Raw genomic sequence first — 17,500 nt, forward strand, 5'->3', positions numbered from 1 at the left:
TGGACGTGTGCCACGATCAGGTCTATGGCCACCATGTTCCCGCCACCTGTCGGAACACAGGAGACGTCACGCAACAGCCGCCAGCGTCACCATAACCATCAGTGAGCAGTTACATGTACAGAATATTCCGTACAATATCGAAACAAAATCAACTTAATTGTCAGCTTTTACATGAAATTAATTTTGCATTTTTTCAGCATTGGGTTCAAAACAAATTCTGTTATATTCCCTTTAACCCCTTAGTGCAGCGCTATGGCTCTCTGTAATGTCATAGCAATGTTGTTATGATGTATTTAAGCATTTTCAGCAAGTGAATAGGGTCGCCGGCGACCCCATCTGCAGTAAGAGGCTACATGTGTGACACAGAGTTCTGCAACCTGTATATTACAGAGACACGGTCACATTCATAATGACTGAAGGGTTTACATAACTTGTGCGTTAAACTGAATACTGCCGCCATTCCGTTTAAAATCGGAATATTCCTTGCATATACTTGTAACTGTTTAGTGTCACCAGTCATCAGTGTCACCATAGGCGGGTCAGTGTCATTAACTGTAATTCCACAGCAATTCTGTAATTCTACAGTAATTCATCAGTGATGCTTAAGTCGCCAGTGTCCCGACAACCGTCAGTATCACTACAAGAGTCAGTGTCCCAACAGTCTGTCTCTAGAAGACAGCATTCCTATACAAAGTACATGGGTTTGCAGTATTTGTAAACACGATGTTATGAGGAGGGGCAAAACACTGACGGCCAACCACGTGAGCAAATGTTTTGACCGACAGCGGTTTTCAACAATCAGAGGTTGAGTTGTGCGCAGTTAGTTTCGCGCAGTCAGGGGAAAACAAAAATTTAGAACCTATGTATAGCCGTCAGTGACCCTACTGTTGTCAGTGGCCCTACAGCAGTCAGTGTCTTAACAGCAGTCGTCAGTGTCCCTCCCGACCGACTGTCTTCAGTGTCCATAATATAGCAGTCAGTGTTCCCACCGCCATTAATGTCGCTGTCTGGCAGTCTGTTTCTTGGGGACAGTTATTCTGCAGCCATCAGTCACCCAACAGTAGACAGTGTCACTACAGGCATCAGTGTCTCTTAAAGGGGTATGCCACTATTTTGGGGCTTAATACATTTAAAATCGTTGGCCAGGGTTTATAAAGGTGGTAAAGTGTCTTATTTTTCATGTTAAGCGTTGTCTTGCTTTAAGACAAGTTAAAAGAGGGAATATGTCGCTAAGCTAGTGAAAGTCAATGGATCCGTGTAGCATTGTAGCTTACATGAAAAATAAGACACTTTACCACCTTTTAAACCGTCAGTCAGTGTCTCTGCAGCCATCAGTGTAACTACCTAGCTGTCTATCTGCAGGATAAAGCATCTCTGCAGATCTCACAATCCCTACAGCTGTCTGTCAATGTTGCTACAGTGCTATTGTCTCTAGGAGACAAGGGGTATAATGGAGGGAAAATATAACACATAGCCGAGTCCACCATCCAGTCTCCGAGCGAATCATCTTGCTTTTCAATTTCCTGTCGTGCTGTCTTGTATTCTTCCAAGTCGGTTCCTCAGGAAATAATATCAGCCAAGCCAGTCATCTCATGCCATCTCCAAGTTTTGCGTGGAGACATTTACTTTTTTTCCCCAGCCAAGGTGCTATGCACTGTTATATTGCTTTGAATTATTACGTCTGGTTTATTAATTCTGCTCTGCAAACACTTCAGAGTGCCGGCCGGCCAGGGGGCACAGCAGTTGAAATGCTGCACAGTAAATACTGTTATGTGAGCTGAAATTAACTTTATGAACCGTATTGATCAGCTGAAGGACTCTGTGCCGTTATAGGCGCTTGGTATGCACACATGCAAATACAACGTGCCATCAGAGCATATGAAGTCATGCACCAGACAGTAGCGTAATTATAACACACTACGACGTGTTTTTGGTCATTAAAAATAAATAAAACATTAATCACTCAAAAATATACAGTGCCTTCTAGACAAATGGGGTGTGTGGTTGTCTGAGTATTTGAAGTAGTGCATTTCTGAATAAAGTTCCTGGTTTCCAATACCTAGGGTAGTATGTCTGTACGGTACGTGTGTTTGCATATGGAAATGTTCGTAGTTTCGGAACATTTGAAGTTTTTCCATGACACAGTAAAAAATACAGGAGGTTCTGTAACAAATCTAATAGGGCACAATGTTGTAGAATGCTGACTATAGATGCAATCATATTGAATTGGAAAAAAGTGGTTAATGCCTGCCCTTTTCACATTGCTTGTCTTTGTTCTGGTCTCTCTTTGCTCACCACGGGGAACCACGATGTCTGCCAGGCGCATGGTGGGCTCGATGTATTGCTCGAAGGCCGGCTTGACAAACTTGTTGTACTGCTTGATGACGCCCTCGATGTCCCTGCCCCTCTCCGTGATGTCCCGTCGCAGTCTCCGCACTAGCCGGATATCCGAGTCCGTGTCCACAAAGATCTTCATGTCCAGGAGCTGAAATACCACAGGGATATTTTTCATGACATTGTAGTTCCGCTTTGAAAATGTATTCCGGTCATACAACATTTCGACCTAACAGGGTCTTCATCAGGCATGTGTCACACTTCTACTCTTTCCACTATCAGATGCGCATACTCTTACTCTTATGAATATTTTTTATGACATACCAGTTATGATTTACAATAATGCCACATATTACAATATCTGTCCGTACAGAGATATACTGTAATGGATAAGGTATACATGTTAAAATGGCAATAGAGATGTTAAAATACCAGATCAGACTTACAATAAGGAGACATTTACTGTACTAGTATCAGCACTGAAAACACTCTGGATCTGCACATCTTCGTGGGATTGTAGTCCTGCTGGCTTTTAAATCATTTTGTGTTTTGTTGTGCCACTTCCTCTGATCTAGACCTCATTTCTTGAAAGCATCTTTGCTAACCAGTTAGCAACTTACTAGGTTTCCAATGGGAAATTGCATTGCAACCAACTAATTTGCTAACTTAGTTAGCAACAATGTTGTTGAGAAATGCATCCCAGATCTTAATCTGATATCTTATTTCCTTCCTTTTTCCACACACACAAACTGGTGTGAAAGTGTAGTGCATATATGACAACACACATACATGCATGAGCACATGTACGCACAGACACACACACGCACGGGCGCAAGCACGCATGGGTGCACACACACACACACACGCACACACACACACACTAACACACACACACACACACGTGCACACACACTAACACACACATGCACACACAAAAACACACTTTCACTTTAATGGGAAAATGGCGGCTGGATATAGCGATCATGTTCGCATCTGTATCTCTTACCTTGAGCAAGTCCTTATCAGCAAAAGCCATGATGCCTTCAAAAATAATGACACTGGCGCCGTACACAGTTTTCTGCAAGCAAAGACACATTTGGGCTGCTTCAGTTTCAAAAGCCTCACAAACAGACAGAGAGACACATTGCCTGAGGCAGCAGAGTTTGTTGCAAGGAGTTATGTCAGTATGGAAGAAGTCATTACATAACTCATAATGTCATGTGCATTTTCAGATTAAGCTGCTCTATTATGCTGCATTACGATTACGCTGTAGGGGTAAACACGCACAATATCACATGGGATAAAAATGTTAGGATCCGGAAACATATATTAGTACTGATACTAGTATACTGTACTGACATTAGTATTGATGGTATGTTTCTTTGGGGCTAGCACCCTCACACACTCGCGCACACATAGCAAATGGACATACCTACATAAATAGCACATCTACTATACAGCAATGACATTATTTCCATTTTCCCCTTTACATACATTATATACTGTAAATCCTCCAATACTGTAGGACTGAAAGGTACAACACATGTTTGATGAACACAGATGGAATACAAGATAGTGGCTGATAATTGTGCATGTCCTGCTATGATGAGCTTCATATCAAACTGCACACTCATATCCATTACTATCCACTTAACTGTAAAGGCACGCTCAGGCTGACAAAGAACCGTGCCGGTGACTGTTCCTGCATAAAATCTCGAACCGGCTGGTTCACGCTATAAGTCTGAGTGTTTTGGAATTGGAAAGTTGGTTCGCGATGCGATTAAGTTTTATGTCTGTAAACCGTGACGACAATGTGGCCGTCAGCAGGTTCATCCAGGTAACAGATGGTCACATACGGAAAAGTTCAGAGCCCGGTGTGAACGCGGGTAGTTTGCAGGTAAACACTTTATTTCCAAACTGCCACTGGCACTGTTCTGGTCAGCCTGAAAACAATACCATTTCTTATCACTAACGGGTGTTCAGAGCCACAATGGCTGCTATGCATTGCATTGGGCAGTACCATACTCAGAGGCTGGGGTCTATTCTTACTGTTGTTGTTGTTATTGTTGCTGTGTGTATTATTTACCCAATCCTTTTGGCGTCCATGCGTGGTGAAATCGTAGACGGGGATCTTGACACTCTTGCCCTGCTTGAGCTTGCGGAGCGTGGGCACCAGGAGGCCAAAGTCAAAGGCGTCGGGGTGGTCAAAGTTGTAGTCGTTACTGGCAGCCTGCACCTGCTGCTCAGTGGTCAGCACCTGCAGGAAACACACGTTCCAGAATCTTCGAGAATGTTCCAGAACAAAGTAGCTTCCCAACTCCACAGACGGCTCACAGTCTTCAGAACATTGGTTGATAATCAAGTATGCTTACAGATTTTTTTTTACCATCGATTTTCCATAACAATGTAGTATGTGACATTAATAACACTGAGGTCATAGGGTTGGGTATGTACTACTGTAGGTGCTATTGGTGTAGTTGGTAAGTAGTATGTACTGCATGTATGTGGTTTAGTGTAAGGACATCATTTTGCATTTTAATATGAAAACAAATGAACCGTGAAAAGAAAAGATCACAAAGAACACAATCTTGACACTGTAGGATAAAGTTACAAGAATTCCCACTCCCATAATTGCGCGCAATAACCAGATTGTAAATAAACCTTCTACATACAAGCCAAAAGGAGAAACAAAAGCAATATGAAAGAACACAGAGTAGGCAGTCCATTAAAAAACTCACAACCGGATTATGATCGACTAATGGAAATGTATTGGAATTATTTCAAATACGTCTTGAGATTACAGAACAGTACATACAGTACAAAGGTTATCCGCTAAGCTTGGCAAAGAACATATGAGGGTGACCATGCAAACTATGTTTGATGAACGTTACAGTGCACACACGTGATGTGTATACTTCATGAGGGGCACGTGTTTTTGTACAACTATTGAGGTCACAAACTCATAGACTGAATTAAAACCTGGGAACAATATCCAAGTCCTGCCTCCCCCTCAACCTCCCCTCTTTAAAAACCCTGGCCCCCCTTTTAAAAAAAAAACCCTACACCCCCAACCCCCTCTCCTCAACACTTAACTACAGCTGAGACGAGCCAGGGCTAAATTTAGGTGGAACACTGTCAGGCAGTGTCAACAGGGGAGGGACAAAGGGGTATGTTGTCCCGGGCCCAGTGAGATAGCGGGCCCAGAATAGGGTCCCCGTTTCATTGTATGTATTGGATAGGGGGCCCTTTCAGATGAGTTTGTCCTGGGCCCAACAAAAGCTGGCAGCGACCCTGAACACAGGCAGTGTCAACCTTATAGCACCGGAGCCAAGAGCAGTGTGCTTTTTGAAGCGCCTCACCCCCCAGCCTGCCTGGGTGTTTGGCACCGGAGCACATTTTCCCTCCATTTCTCTCTGTCTCTGCCTCACTCAAACCCTCCCGCACCGCTCTAATGGGACAGCAAGGCTCTGATGATGACGATGATTATTGTGTGATTGTGGACCAGAGACAGAGTCAGAGGGACATTTTGTGGACGCAGCAAGCTAAGCAGCTTGTGGGGTGGATCCCAGCATGGGCAGCCCGCCCCGGCGCTATTAGTCTCTGGGGAGGAGGAGCAGGCTTGACTTCACCTCACACTGAAACAAGAGCGCCCCAGGGTTTACTTAGCGGCCCTGACAGGTTGAGCTCAGGCTTCTGTGCGCTGTAAGGTGCAGACCGGTAGTTTAGAAATCAAGGTGCCGCCATTTCCTCTTTTGTTTCCCTGACCATTTTGCCGTCTCTAAGCGAAGGAGAGAGAAAAACAAATAGAGGGGCTGGCTAGCTTGGAGCTCTAGGAATGGGCTGCTCGGGTCTGTAAATACCACTGCTGTGCGTGACATTACAGCTCGCCAGCATGCCAAACACGCGGGGCCACGGCACTCTTACATAACGGCCGTGTCAGGACTCAGGAGTTTGATGCCAGTGGCATCGGCGTTACACTCGAGTTGCTCTGCTTTGCCCCACGCACTCTGCCCTATACATCACTCCCTCCGTGACACTCCTCCCCCCCTACCCTCCCCACACGCTAGCCTGTCAGTCTTTCCCTCTCTTTCTTAAGCCCTCCACCCCGTCGCCAACCCCTCCGCCCCTTCGCCATCCCCCCTCTGCTTGCGTCACTCACAACACTCTCAGATTTCCCTCCATTTTTCTGTTTTGCTTTTTTTCCTGTTCCCTTCAAAGGGAAATGTTGGGGTGAAAAAAATAAATTGTCACTTTAAATGTCATGCCGAGTTTGTGCGATTCTGAGCTAGCCTGTTACATTTCAAAATTGACAATTTTAACATTTTAGTTCAAAACACTGCAATTGTGGTAGGGAAGCTTGAAGAACAGCTCTTTTGAACCACTAACCATACCGTCCTACTAATTTCATGTGCACAAAACGATTATTGTAGTTTGAAATGTGTGTCTGATTTTACCCAATCGCTTACATTTGGTCATGACATGTGCAGTTGTCTGCTCCTATGTAAAATGTCATTGTCCACACCACACCCCTCCTTCTTCCCCAGATCACTGATTGGCGGGGGCCTGGCAACAAAAATAATCTCCTCCGAGATGACCCGGCCCAGCGTGGAGGGAAATGTTAATTGACTGTTGCATTAACCCGTTAACACACGGCCCCTGTAATAAATTTGCTCTTACCAGAATGGTAACGACCAAGTCGTAATGCATTATGAAAGGCACTGTGTTATGTCATAATAGTGTAGTACTAAGGTAGTTAACTCTTTCCGCAGACTAACGGCGTGCATAATGGGGCTATGAATGGCAACAAAAGTCTAATTTGGCTGTAAGAGGTTCTAGACAACTAAAGCTTACCACTTCCGTAGTTATTGATGTTTCTGCATGAATAGTTACACTCATCATAGCTTGAATTTGGGGGCTTTGATAAACTGTATTTCTTAGGGTTCTTTTGTTCTTTTTATGACTTTATTGACGACAGGACGGTTTGCGGGCCGGGAATCGAACCCGGGTCGGCCACATGGCTGACGAGTGCCACGGCAGAGCCAATAAATTGTGTTTCATAGGTAAAACACAAAATGGCTGGTAGCTCAAACAAGTCGCAGTATCTTCTTAAAGTATATTTGGTGGGTGCTCTTGGATGAAGGGGATCAGTTCAATTCAAAAAAGGGAAAAAATCCAGGCAACTCCAGGTGAAAAAGAGGAAGTCCATTAAAAAGCCTTTATTGTCATAGGGCTAAAACATGATTAAAAAAGCCAACATGTTTTGACCGCACTGGTCTTCATCAGGGCTTTGTCATTTAAACTGTGTTTCATGATGTGCAAAGCAGGTCTGTGCTCCAGCTTACAGCCTTTTCGTAACAGGACGAGGACACGTTAGTCAGCAGTTGAGGGTTTGGAGTCAGGGCTGCTGACCATTACGGCTGATTAGGTTACCGTGAGCAAATCCTCTCTTGCACAACACTATGCACAGCATATTATATTGACCGCATGCAATTTTGCTGTTACCGTTGTATTTATTATAGAAGGTAAAGTACATGATGTCATGCACAAATTGTATTTATAATAGTTATTACATGCTGCTACGTCCACATACAGTAGCCTACGAAGGTGTTTCAACAACTGCAGTGTATGTGTTCTATTCTGCCCTACAAAGGAAAAGTGCAGTAACTACATTTTCTTTTCAGGTAGACTGAAATGGTCTTCTTTACACCTCCTTTACATCGCCTTATGGTCCAAATGTGTCCTGTTTTAAATATATTGCTTTGTCAAATTTGCAGCAACTACAATATCTTACCTAACACCAAGGCTTTGAGGACATTTTTCTTAGTTTGAATGTTGGCATACTTATTGCACTTCACCTTTGTAGGGCAGTAGTGGTATGAACAAAAATGTACAAATAGCACTTCATCCTGCACACCAACCCCTAGTAAGCTTAATGCTATCTTTTTCTGTCAGCTATGTCTGTTTTAATAGAGTTGTCATTCACTGATCAGTGAAAATATATTGGCATACATTTTTGTAAATTGACATTGAGAATGTTTAATAAGGGTCATGATCATATGCTGTATATTTTGCGAAGGGTTACCAGCCACATCCAACCCACTTTCTCTGTGTGATCAAGACACACCTCAGGAGGTCTGGCCAAGGGGCCTAGGTTTACCTGGACACAATAGCCTTGGTCTCATTAGCCGCGCTTCAGCGGCCCGGGGCCGCCCGGGGCTCAGGAGAGTGGCCGGCTCGGAGCTGCCGGCCCGGGCCATTTTTTGCCTGATCGGACTCATAGCCGACCCCAGGCACATTCAGGTACACGCCTTGTTTGTGAAACGTCAGTCGGGCACAGCCCACTTTCGCCCCAAATCACAGAAGGACAACAACAGAACAACGACAAAGAAGGAGAATAAAATGGAGCAAACTCTGCTGGAGCAGGTCGCCGTTTGGCTCGTAGCCTACGGACAAAGACGACAAGAACTGCAAAGAAAATGGCTTGCCTTTCAAGAACAGTTTTATTACATGGCAAAGTTGTCGATTCAGAAGCTGTATGGGACGCAGCGCATGTTAAGAAGACAAAGACGCATGAAAATACGAGCAGCTCGACAACTGAGAGTGAACAGAAGGAGACGTGCGAACATGCCCAGTTAATCCCCCCAATCGCGCACAGAAGCATGAGCCCCGGACATAGCGAGACATGAATGTGCAGGTAATTGAATAAGTTACCATGTGAAAGGAGACCAAATCCCTGAGACATAGCACCTTCATCAGTTGCTATAGAAAATTATGAGCCAGCCCCGGACATAGCGACACACCCCCTCGTTGCGGCGTGCCACCTGTCTATTCATTCATGTTATTTCCATCCATTTGACATTAAAGCCCTTGTGTAAATTTCAAACTGTGTTTGGCCATCAGTCTGAAACGTGCGATATAGCCTACCAGACCTTCGGCGATAATAGCGCAAAAGCTAAATAAGCCGACATAAATGTCACGTGTGAGTATTTGTGAGACACTTTTTATTGGTGTCCAGTGGAAAGCATGCCCAAATCACGATAATGGCACAAGAGTTGGCGGCTAAAAGCAGAAAAAAGCCGACATGACTTAGCTATGACATCCCAAGTTTAAGTGTAGTGGTGCCCATGATCCGATAACAACAAAAAGTTATGTTGACTAAATAACTTTAAAAACACAAACAGAAGTGCCAAGGTTGCATCTTATGAAATTATGCCATAAGAAAGCCAAACACCCCAAACTAATGCTTAACCATAATTTGCCCAGAATTTAGCGATAAGTCCCCCATGCAGCCACATTTTTACACAGAGGTTGACCCCGCCTCCGAGCCTCGGCGGTGCTTGCTGGCCCATCGAATTCGACGGGCCAGGGAAATCGGCCCTTAGCCCCACAACCTGGCCCGGCGGCCATCTTTAGCACCTAGCCCCCTTTTGATGAGATCACCGTCAGCCCCCTTTTGTCCGGGCCAGCCCGGGGCTGGCCCTGCAATGAGACCAAGGCTAATGGGAGCCCCCACAGCTTGGAGACAGACGGGGGATGGTCACTCTACTACAAAAAGACAGATACACTAGGGAAAGACAGAATTCTCCTAGGCTGTTGCTGTTAGGGTGAGGTCACAGAAGAACAGAATTCAAAAATGCTTTAATTATTTGTAACTTCATGCCAGATGCTTTGGATAAATAAACCCGCTGAAATCAAGAATTGGACACCATGCTCTCTGACTCTTTAAAAAGAACACGCTGGATTCTAGCCAACACATAGTAAGTTTGGAAAATGATTTGGAAATGGGTTTACAACGTTTGGAACAAAATGGCTAAAATCCAACAGCAGGCATCCTGAGTGGGTCTATGTCGGCTTTGTCTGGCTCTGGGAAGAACTGAAAGGAACGCAATGAGCTCTGAGCCCTCGACATGGTCCTGAGCATTCTCTATTGCAGGGTTTCCCAAACTGGGGTGTTTTTATACAGAATTAATGAATATTACACAGTTTTAATTGTTTGGTGAATTGTATGCTGGAAAGATCCACCTGAAGTGTAATGTATAACTTGTCATGCAACAAATTCCATTGTAATAATGGCAGAAAAAATGTCAAGTCTATTGGAAATGAGGATTGCCCAAAATTTGCGGCTGTGCAACATTCGCTTAAGGGGTGCACGAACCACATTGAAATGTAAAAGGGGGTGCGCAGGGAAAAAAGTTTGGGAACCGCTGCTCTATTGAAAACCTTGTACTGTGCTGTGTCATGATGACAGCATGACCTAGCAGAAACCTTAACTGTTCTCACTGTACGTCATATTATGAGTGCAATAACAATAAACTAATTCAGTCTATGTACTCTGGCAATAGTGAAAGTGAAGGAGGTGATATATATAACCAATAACTGATATGATCTGCACACACACAGTGTTCTGAGTTGGTGACCTGTTTATGTGCATGGGGTGTGTTCAGTAACGGTCAGGCCGGTAGAAAACCTGTAGCAGGTCAAACAGGGGCCTCACAGCAGAAGGTCAGCACGACTGTTTATGACCTAGGGTGTGCTTGGCTCAAAGTTTCACTTATACTTAAACTAGTGCACACACGCACACACATTTGCTCAAAGTGTACATCATGTTCAGATGCTGGCACAAATGACTTACGCTCACATGATTGCACTATTCTGCAACACAGGCTCTGCAACAAGGCAGTAAAAGAACAAAAAAAGAGAATGCCTTTCCAGCGACCCTTGAAATAATCAGCTGCATGATCTTCACTTGAATACAGAATGAGTGAAAATCACAAGGTTGTACACCCATCACCACCCCAGGGCTGAGTTTGGTGCCTTCTCAAAACAAGCAAAACCAAACACAGGCAAATCACTAGCATTGGCTGCTGTGCTTCCTGAAGGAAATAGCATATTTGAATTGTAGGGACATCCAGTGCCTTGTTACTCAGTGGACATCTCCATATCCTGGAGCAAAGCCAGTGTTGCCAGATGTGTCTGATCAAATCCTGCCCAAATGTTCTCAAAAAACCCCAAAATGCCCTAAATTCCGCCCAATTTCAACAAATTGCATTGATTTCTATGGGCATAAAACTGCAGAAAAAAAAGCCAAATGGTCAATTTTTCCTGTTTTTACACACAGACAGCCATCCCAAGCAGCCCAATTGAGCGGATAACCTCCCAATCTGGCAACAATGGACAAAGCACTCACACTGATGAAAACAGGCTGTATGTGTGTGTTTTAACCCAATTACATTCCCATGCTCAAATTAGATGAAGAAGAAGGCCATTCCCACACGGCCAAATAAGGGTCTTTGTGAGTCAGAATGACGGGGTTGGGTTTTTGGGTCTCACCTTGTAGAAGGAGTCCATGGAGAGAAGCACCACCCAGGGGACGTCTAGTGCCTCGATAATCTTGCGGGCCACGGTGGTTTTTCCAGAGGCACTTCCCCCACACAGACCTATAATACGCCGGACAACACGGAAGCTCTTAGTAAAAGACAGTTCTCCACACTGCATCTAGCTTTTCACTTCTCTTTTCACTCTTTTTTCACTTGTTTCCAAAAAACACTAAAACGTATAAATGGATATGATGAGTTTAGTATAGTACTAGTAGTTGGACCATTGACAGACCAAAGATTGAGATCCATTTCCATCAGCTTTGTCTGTTAGTGTGTAATCTGACTACCAGTATATTACTGTACAGTACATGTTTTAAACATGTCTTTTAATTTTGTTGCAGACCTCATCAGGAGGTGTCAAATTAGCTCATTTACAGTAAAAGGAAAATGATTCTTCAGTGACTAGTCAAATCTTCAGTGTTAGAGTAACACTTCACCAGTTCCATTTCACATCTCCCCTGGAGCTAAATGATCACAGTGTGTTTTACCATTCTCCTGTTCTTCTGGCTGTTCTTTGAGTCTGGCAACATTTTGTGTTGGTCTTTTTCGACTTTATTTGATAGGACAGTGTGAGAGGTGGACAGGAAGCGAATGGGGAGAGAGACGGGGAGGGGTCAGCAAAGGACCCCGACCGGGAATCGAACCCTGGTCAGCCGCATGGCAGGCGAGTGCCCTACCGGCTGGGCACTGCAGGGCCCTGGCAACACAAATGCTACCTTCATGCTAGAGTATACAGTGTTTCCCACAGAAATTTTGGAAACTATGGGGGCAGCAGGGATTTTTTTGTCCGGGGGGGGGGGGGTGTGTTTTCACGCTGCCCTTTTTTTTTGGGGGGGGGGGGGTGTATTCGCGCAGTGTAAATGCAAAATGGCAAAACAATCAGTATAGTATGACATTGGCGCATGGAGAAACTATAGGCCTAAGCCTACATTTCAGCCATTTATATTTTGAGAAATAAGGCTACATAATACACATGCAGGGGTCTATGTAATGAAAAAAATAATAAAACAAAATAGGAGCAGAGATAAGAATTTAAGATTACGCATAAACAAAAAGGGTTTAAGAGGGTAGGCTATGCCTTTTCCCCACACACACATAGGCGTGCACATTCTACATGAGGGGTGCTGGTCACTAGCCTGGGAACACCCATACTGCCTTACGTTCTACACAATCGTTTCGATCTGAAAGGTTTTTTTTATTGCTCCCAAAACCCAAGTTAACTACAACAACTTGACTAGGCTTTTGATCCCTCTGTCTTTCAAGCACTTGTGGTTTTCTCTATAGGATGTATTTACTCCAGGAGGAAAATGCGAAGGAAATCGTAATTCAAATCGTTTTCAACAAAAACGGCAATCGTAAAAAAATAAAATAAAATAAAGTAAAAAAAAAAAAAATATATATTTTTTTTTTTTACATTTTCGGAAACTATGGCGGCCAAATTTAAACTATGGCGGGCCGCCATAGTTTCCTCAATGTATGGGAAACACTGAGTATATCATTGAAACGTAAGGGACCAGCTACTTGTAGCAGCTAAATGCTCCTATAGGATTCATTGATAATGGCAAGCCTGGAACTAGAAGTAACCTCGCCAGACTGAGAGCACCATGTGAAGAATAAGTAAAACTCACTCATTTAACTCAAGGGGAGCTGGGAGTTGATCTTCTTTCGAGAAATGTTGTCTTCAGTAAAAGTGAAGTTGGCATTCCACTCAAACTGATATCAGTTTGATCATCCCTGAAATTACCTGGGGGGGGGGGTATGTTGCTACTGGACACCCCAAGATCGGAATGTTACTTTTAGGAAGCTTCTGGAGACAATGAGAGAGGTCACATGACCCTCCAGCTTTAATGGCTACGGAGGCCATCACACGGCTTCCATTAACGCTGAAGGCAAACACTGTCCCTCTCCACCGCAAATCCCCTAAGCCTAAGTCTGCATTGTTCCATCAACAGTCAGACAATTACTGACCTACTGCCCGAGTACCCACTCATGCCAATGCAAGCTGAGCCCCTCGGGGGAACACACAATGAGAGATGCATGTTTGGATTTAGGCGGGATTATGGCTGGTTCAAGTATCGTCTGCGATTTAACAGCTGAGCCCATGACACACAGTCATAACACAGCAACTTCCTTAAAGGCATCGGCTTCAACAAAACTATTTGCGTGTTACCATCCAAAAGTTAAAAAATACTATCATATAAAATAAACTCACAATAAAATAAACTCACACAAAAATGATCCCAAAGTTTTGTTTTGATGACAGAAGGCCTGTTGTTTTGAAATTGTCACATGCATGTGCACGTCTGCAGACACAATTAAAAAACTGCAGTTCTCTGATGAGGTTTAACTGTTCTTATTTCAAATATATTGCCCTGAACTGATATCCATTTGTAAAGCCCTCCACCTGAACCTTAGCTGTGTTTTAATTTTCAAGCGGTGGAGTATATTTTTCTTTATGGAGTTCTAAACCTGAACTTTGTCAGTTGTATGCAACCCAAAGCTAACACATTCTCCACAGCTCTCAACCTCAAATATTTTCTCATCTTTGTAGTTGACAACCTGAGTATTCACTGTCTGAAAATCTAAATCTTAATCTTTTCTGTCTGAGGTTCTCACCTTCTCTGGTATCTGTAGTTTTCAACTTGAACGCTTAATGCATAAGTCTTTAATGTGGACCTTTCCAGGTCTAAATCTAAAACCATAACCTTCTCAACATGATGTGTCTCACCAACAGGGCCGCTGACAGCCTTGGCTGGGCCCGGGACAAAGACATCTGAAAGGGCCCCAAATGCAATATATACAATGTCATGAGGATCCAATTCTGGTTCCCGTCTCTCCCTGGGCCTGGGACAAGACATCCCTTTGTCCCCCCCTGTCGGCTTCCCTGCTCACCAATAACGAAGGCCTCCTTGGATTGGGTCCCATGCTCGTTGTACCAGGGTGGACGGCCCGCGGTGTAGATGGTCCTTTTGCTGGTCCTCAGGAGCGGGGGCTCTGACTTGCACTGGCTGGTGGTCCGTTTCCTTGGCGACAGGCCAGCGTTGACGGTGGGGAGGAGCCTGTCAAGCGAACCCTCACCACCACCACTGCGATGACCCAAAAAAAAAACACACAAGAAAACGAGAGTTACAGCTTTGTGTTTTACTTTTATAACTTTCAAGGTCAGTTCTCACATTGTGAGAACATGTGCCAGGGGTCAGGCTGATAGATAGCTGATTGTTCGTGTAATGGCCGGGCTTTTGCCACGGGTCTCAACCTGAAGAGAGTTAATTGCTCCCTTATCGGATGTCTGCAAACTATGTCGTGCACGTGCACGTGCAAATTACTTCTGCAGTGCTGACTGCTGAAGGGGGGTCTTCTTAAAGGCACAGTTAGTCAGCCTAATAGGCCAAGCATAGAGCGCTTTCAAACAACCACGCAAATCTAAATTTCTCTTCTCCCTTTCATTTTCCCCCAGAGTATTAGTCCTTGCGCACGTCCTTGAGTGATTGAGTGGATGGTTTCATGCCTTGGCAGGTTTGATCATTTAAAAACCCATATTTGTTTTCTTTCACTAGGGTGTGGCCATGGGGTAACTATAAACCACTGACCTCATAATGAGCCATATTTGCCTTGTGCAAAACAGCACAAAACACACACTTTTGTAAGTCATCAAACTCAAAACAACGTGCCACTCAAGGCACACAAGGGGATACAGACAGGCCTGTCAGAGCTCTCAGCAAAAGCTAATGACAAGACACGCAAGCCAGGATTTGACCAATTTACCAGAGCTGCAAAACTGATTATAGCGCAAATCCTGTTAACTGGACCCTAGACACGTACAATACGAAAACAAATACCGGTGGGAACGAAAACAGACCGACTGCAACAAATCCACACGAGTCAGCAGAGAGAAATGCTGAGGACAGAAGTCAAACATTAACTCTGAGGTCTAACTGCGAGGATTCACTGTCCGAGCGTAACAAAGCAGGATGGTTCACTCGATGTTCAAGAAAGGAAAAAAAAACGTGTTGGAGGTCAATTCTGGGTGTAAATCAATCAGCCTACACTGTGGTGCTAGCAGAGAAAGATAAAGTCATTCTCTCTTAGTGACTTTATCTTTGCACTTAAAATAGGTTGTTTTTCAAACTTCAGTTTTGAATTTGTGTACTTGGCTAATGATTACCGATATGAAGAATACAGTAAGCTAGGTTGTACTGTAGAGCATGAATGCATGAAACACAAACGTGCATAAGTTTGGTCTGTTGATATAAACCGAAGGCAGAGAGAGCCACTCTTAATATGCCTGTGATGGAGTGACCCTCACTAGGGTTGTGTGTGTGTTCTGACTGTAATGCCAATGAGCCTAGCTCTTCGGTGTAGTGATCAGAGCCCCAGTTTACTAGCCCAGAAAGTCCAGGTTCAAGTCCCGGAAGGGCAACTCTACTCCCCTTCTCTACAATGCCTTAAAACTTTGTGGGTAGGTCTTTTAGTGTCTGAAGCCCGTTTCAGTTTCATTTACTGCCCTCTCTGCAGCTGCAAATTTTCTTGAAGAGCAGCATGCCAGTCATTGTGCCCACATCAAGTCAGCTGCGGCTGGCATCACTGCAGGTCATGATACATAAAGGCAACTCCCGCAAGCACAAGATCAGATTACCTGTATTCAACAATTTAGGGATGTACGGGCAATGACTAGAAGTGCTTTATTAGAAATAAGATCAATGGCAAAGTCTTAAAGTTAACTCCACAGCTCCATTTTAGTTTTTCACCACAAAACATGTTGTCGGCAAATTATCTGCATCTAGAAAATGCTCAGAGCACAAGCACAATGTGAAACAATCTGTTGACTGCTGACTGTGAAACTCTACTCTACTCCTCCTTGGCAACCACAAACCAACAATGTCAACAATGTCAACAATGAGGACAATGACGATGCCACAATGCCATGCCACAAACAGACACCAAATCCTCCATCCAAATCGATCTATTCTCATGTTTTGAAGGATGAAGTAGCTGTGTGAGACTGTGTGCTGGTGATATTAGTGAATGCTGTGCCAACACCTGAGCCACAACCTGAGCCCCTGTAATCCAACACCTTGTCCTCCCCTCACTTGCACAGGTCAGGTTTTGGTGGTTCTATACTGATGGACAGGATTCCTTTGGCACTGTCTTAAAATTGTGTTCCCTTCCCTTTTCAGAAAACATTGACTTTGCCAATACCAAACGTCAACCAAACCCCTTTAGCCCTCCCGCCTATTTGACTGCTGATATCCAAAGCAAATGGTGTTGGCCGCAACCCGAGCGAGGTGCAGCTCCTACTTGTTGACTGCCCTGCATCTCACGCGCCTTATGGTGTGCCAACACATGACATGAAGATGGCACGCTGGCCTCAGCAGTATACTAGTAGCACTTGAATCCACGCCTGCAGCACATGCACACAGGCAGGCAGGCAGGCGGGATGGCTCGATTCATGATATTCACGTGGCAATCGTGACGTGGCGTTGGTTACCCCACGATTGAGAGACCGGCTTGACCGGGAAAGCGGCTTGTCTATTAGGGAACAGACACATCATCTTGCGGTCAAGGAAAAAAGAAGTCAAGCTTACCGCATGATACGCGCAAACCAAACTTCCTCCCTGGGCGAGTGGTAAAAATTAGCCATACTTGCACAGATGGAAAGGTGCAAATGGCATAGGCAGCTGCTGAAGTCTTGTCTTATTTGAAATGTGTGAGCTGAGGAGTACTACTCACACACTCAGAACTGTGTTTGGAAAGGACACATTGTCCAAGGTTCAAAGTTGACGGGGCAA

At 44.4% G+C, this 17,500-nt stretch overlaps 1 protein-coding gene across 4 annotated transcripts in view; it reads right to left on the reverse strand.

Moving 5' to 3' along the window:
- Nucleotides 1-17,500, reverse strand: part of uckl1b (uridine-cytidine kinase 1-like 1b) — a 59,191-nt gene that overhangs the window by 31,544 nt on the left and 10,147 nt on the right. For 3 of the 4 annotated variants that reach the window (XM_063208117.1, XM_063208115.1, XM_063208116.1), the window contains exons 2-7: nt 14,604-14,797; nt 11,665-11,771; nt 4,421-4,591; nt 3,341-3,412; nt 2,296-2,485; nt 1-46 (exon numbers count right to left, since the gene is read on the reverse strand). The exon at nt 1-46 is cut by the window's left edge and continues 16 nt beyond it. In XM_063208117.1, the coding sequence (XP_063064187.1) occupies nt 1-46; nt 2,296-2,485; nt 3,341-3,412; nt 4,421-4,591; nt 11,665-11,771; nt 14,604-14,797 (780 nt within the window). Of the gene's footprint in view, nt 47-2,295; nt 2,486-3,340; nt 3,413-4,420; nt 4,592-11,664; nt 11,772-14,603; nt 14,798-17,296 lie in introns of all 4 variants that reach the window. The other variant, XM_063208118.1, reaches the window with a different exon arrangement.

The sequence above is a fragment of the Engraulis encrasicolus genome, chromosome 10 (genome assembly GCF_034702125.1).
Source record: "Engraulis encrasicolus isolate BLACKSEA-1 chromosome 10, IST_EnEncr_1.0, whole genome shotgun sequence".
In the NCBI taxonomy this organism is placed as follows: domain Eukaryota; kingdom Metazoa; phylum Chordata; class Actinopteri; order Clupeiformes; family Engraulidae; genus Engraulis; species Engraulis encrasicolus.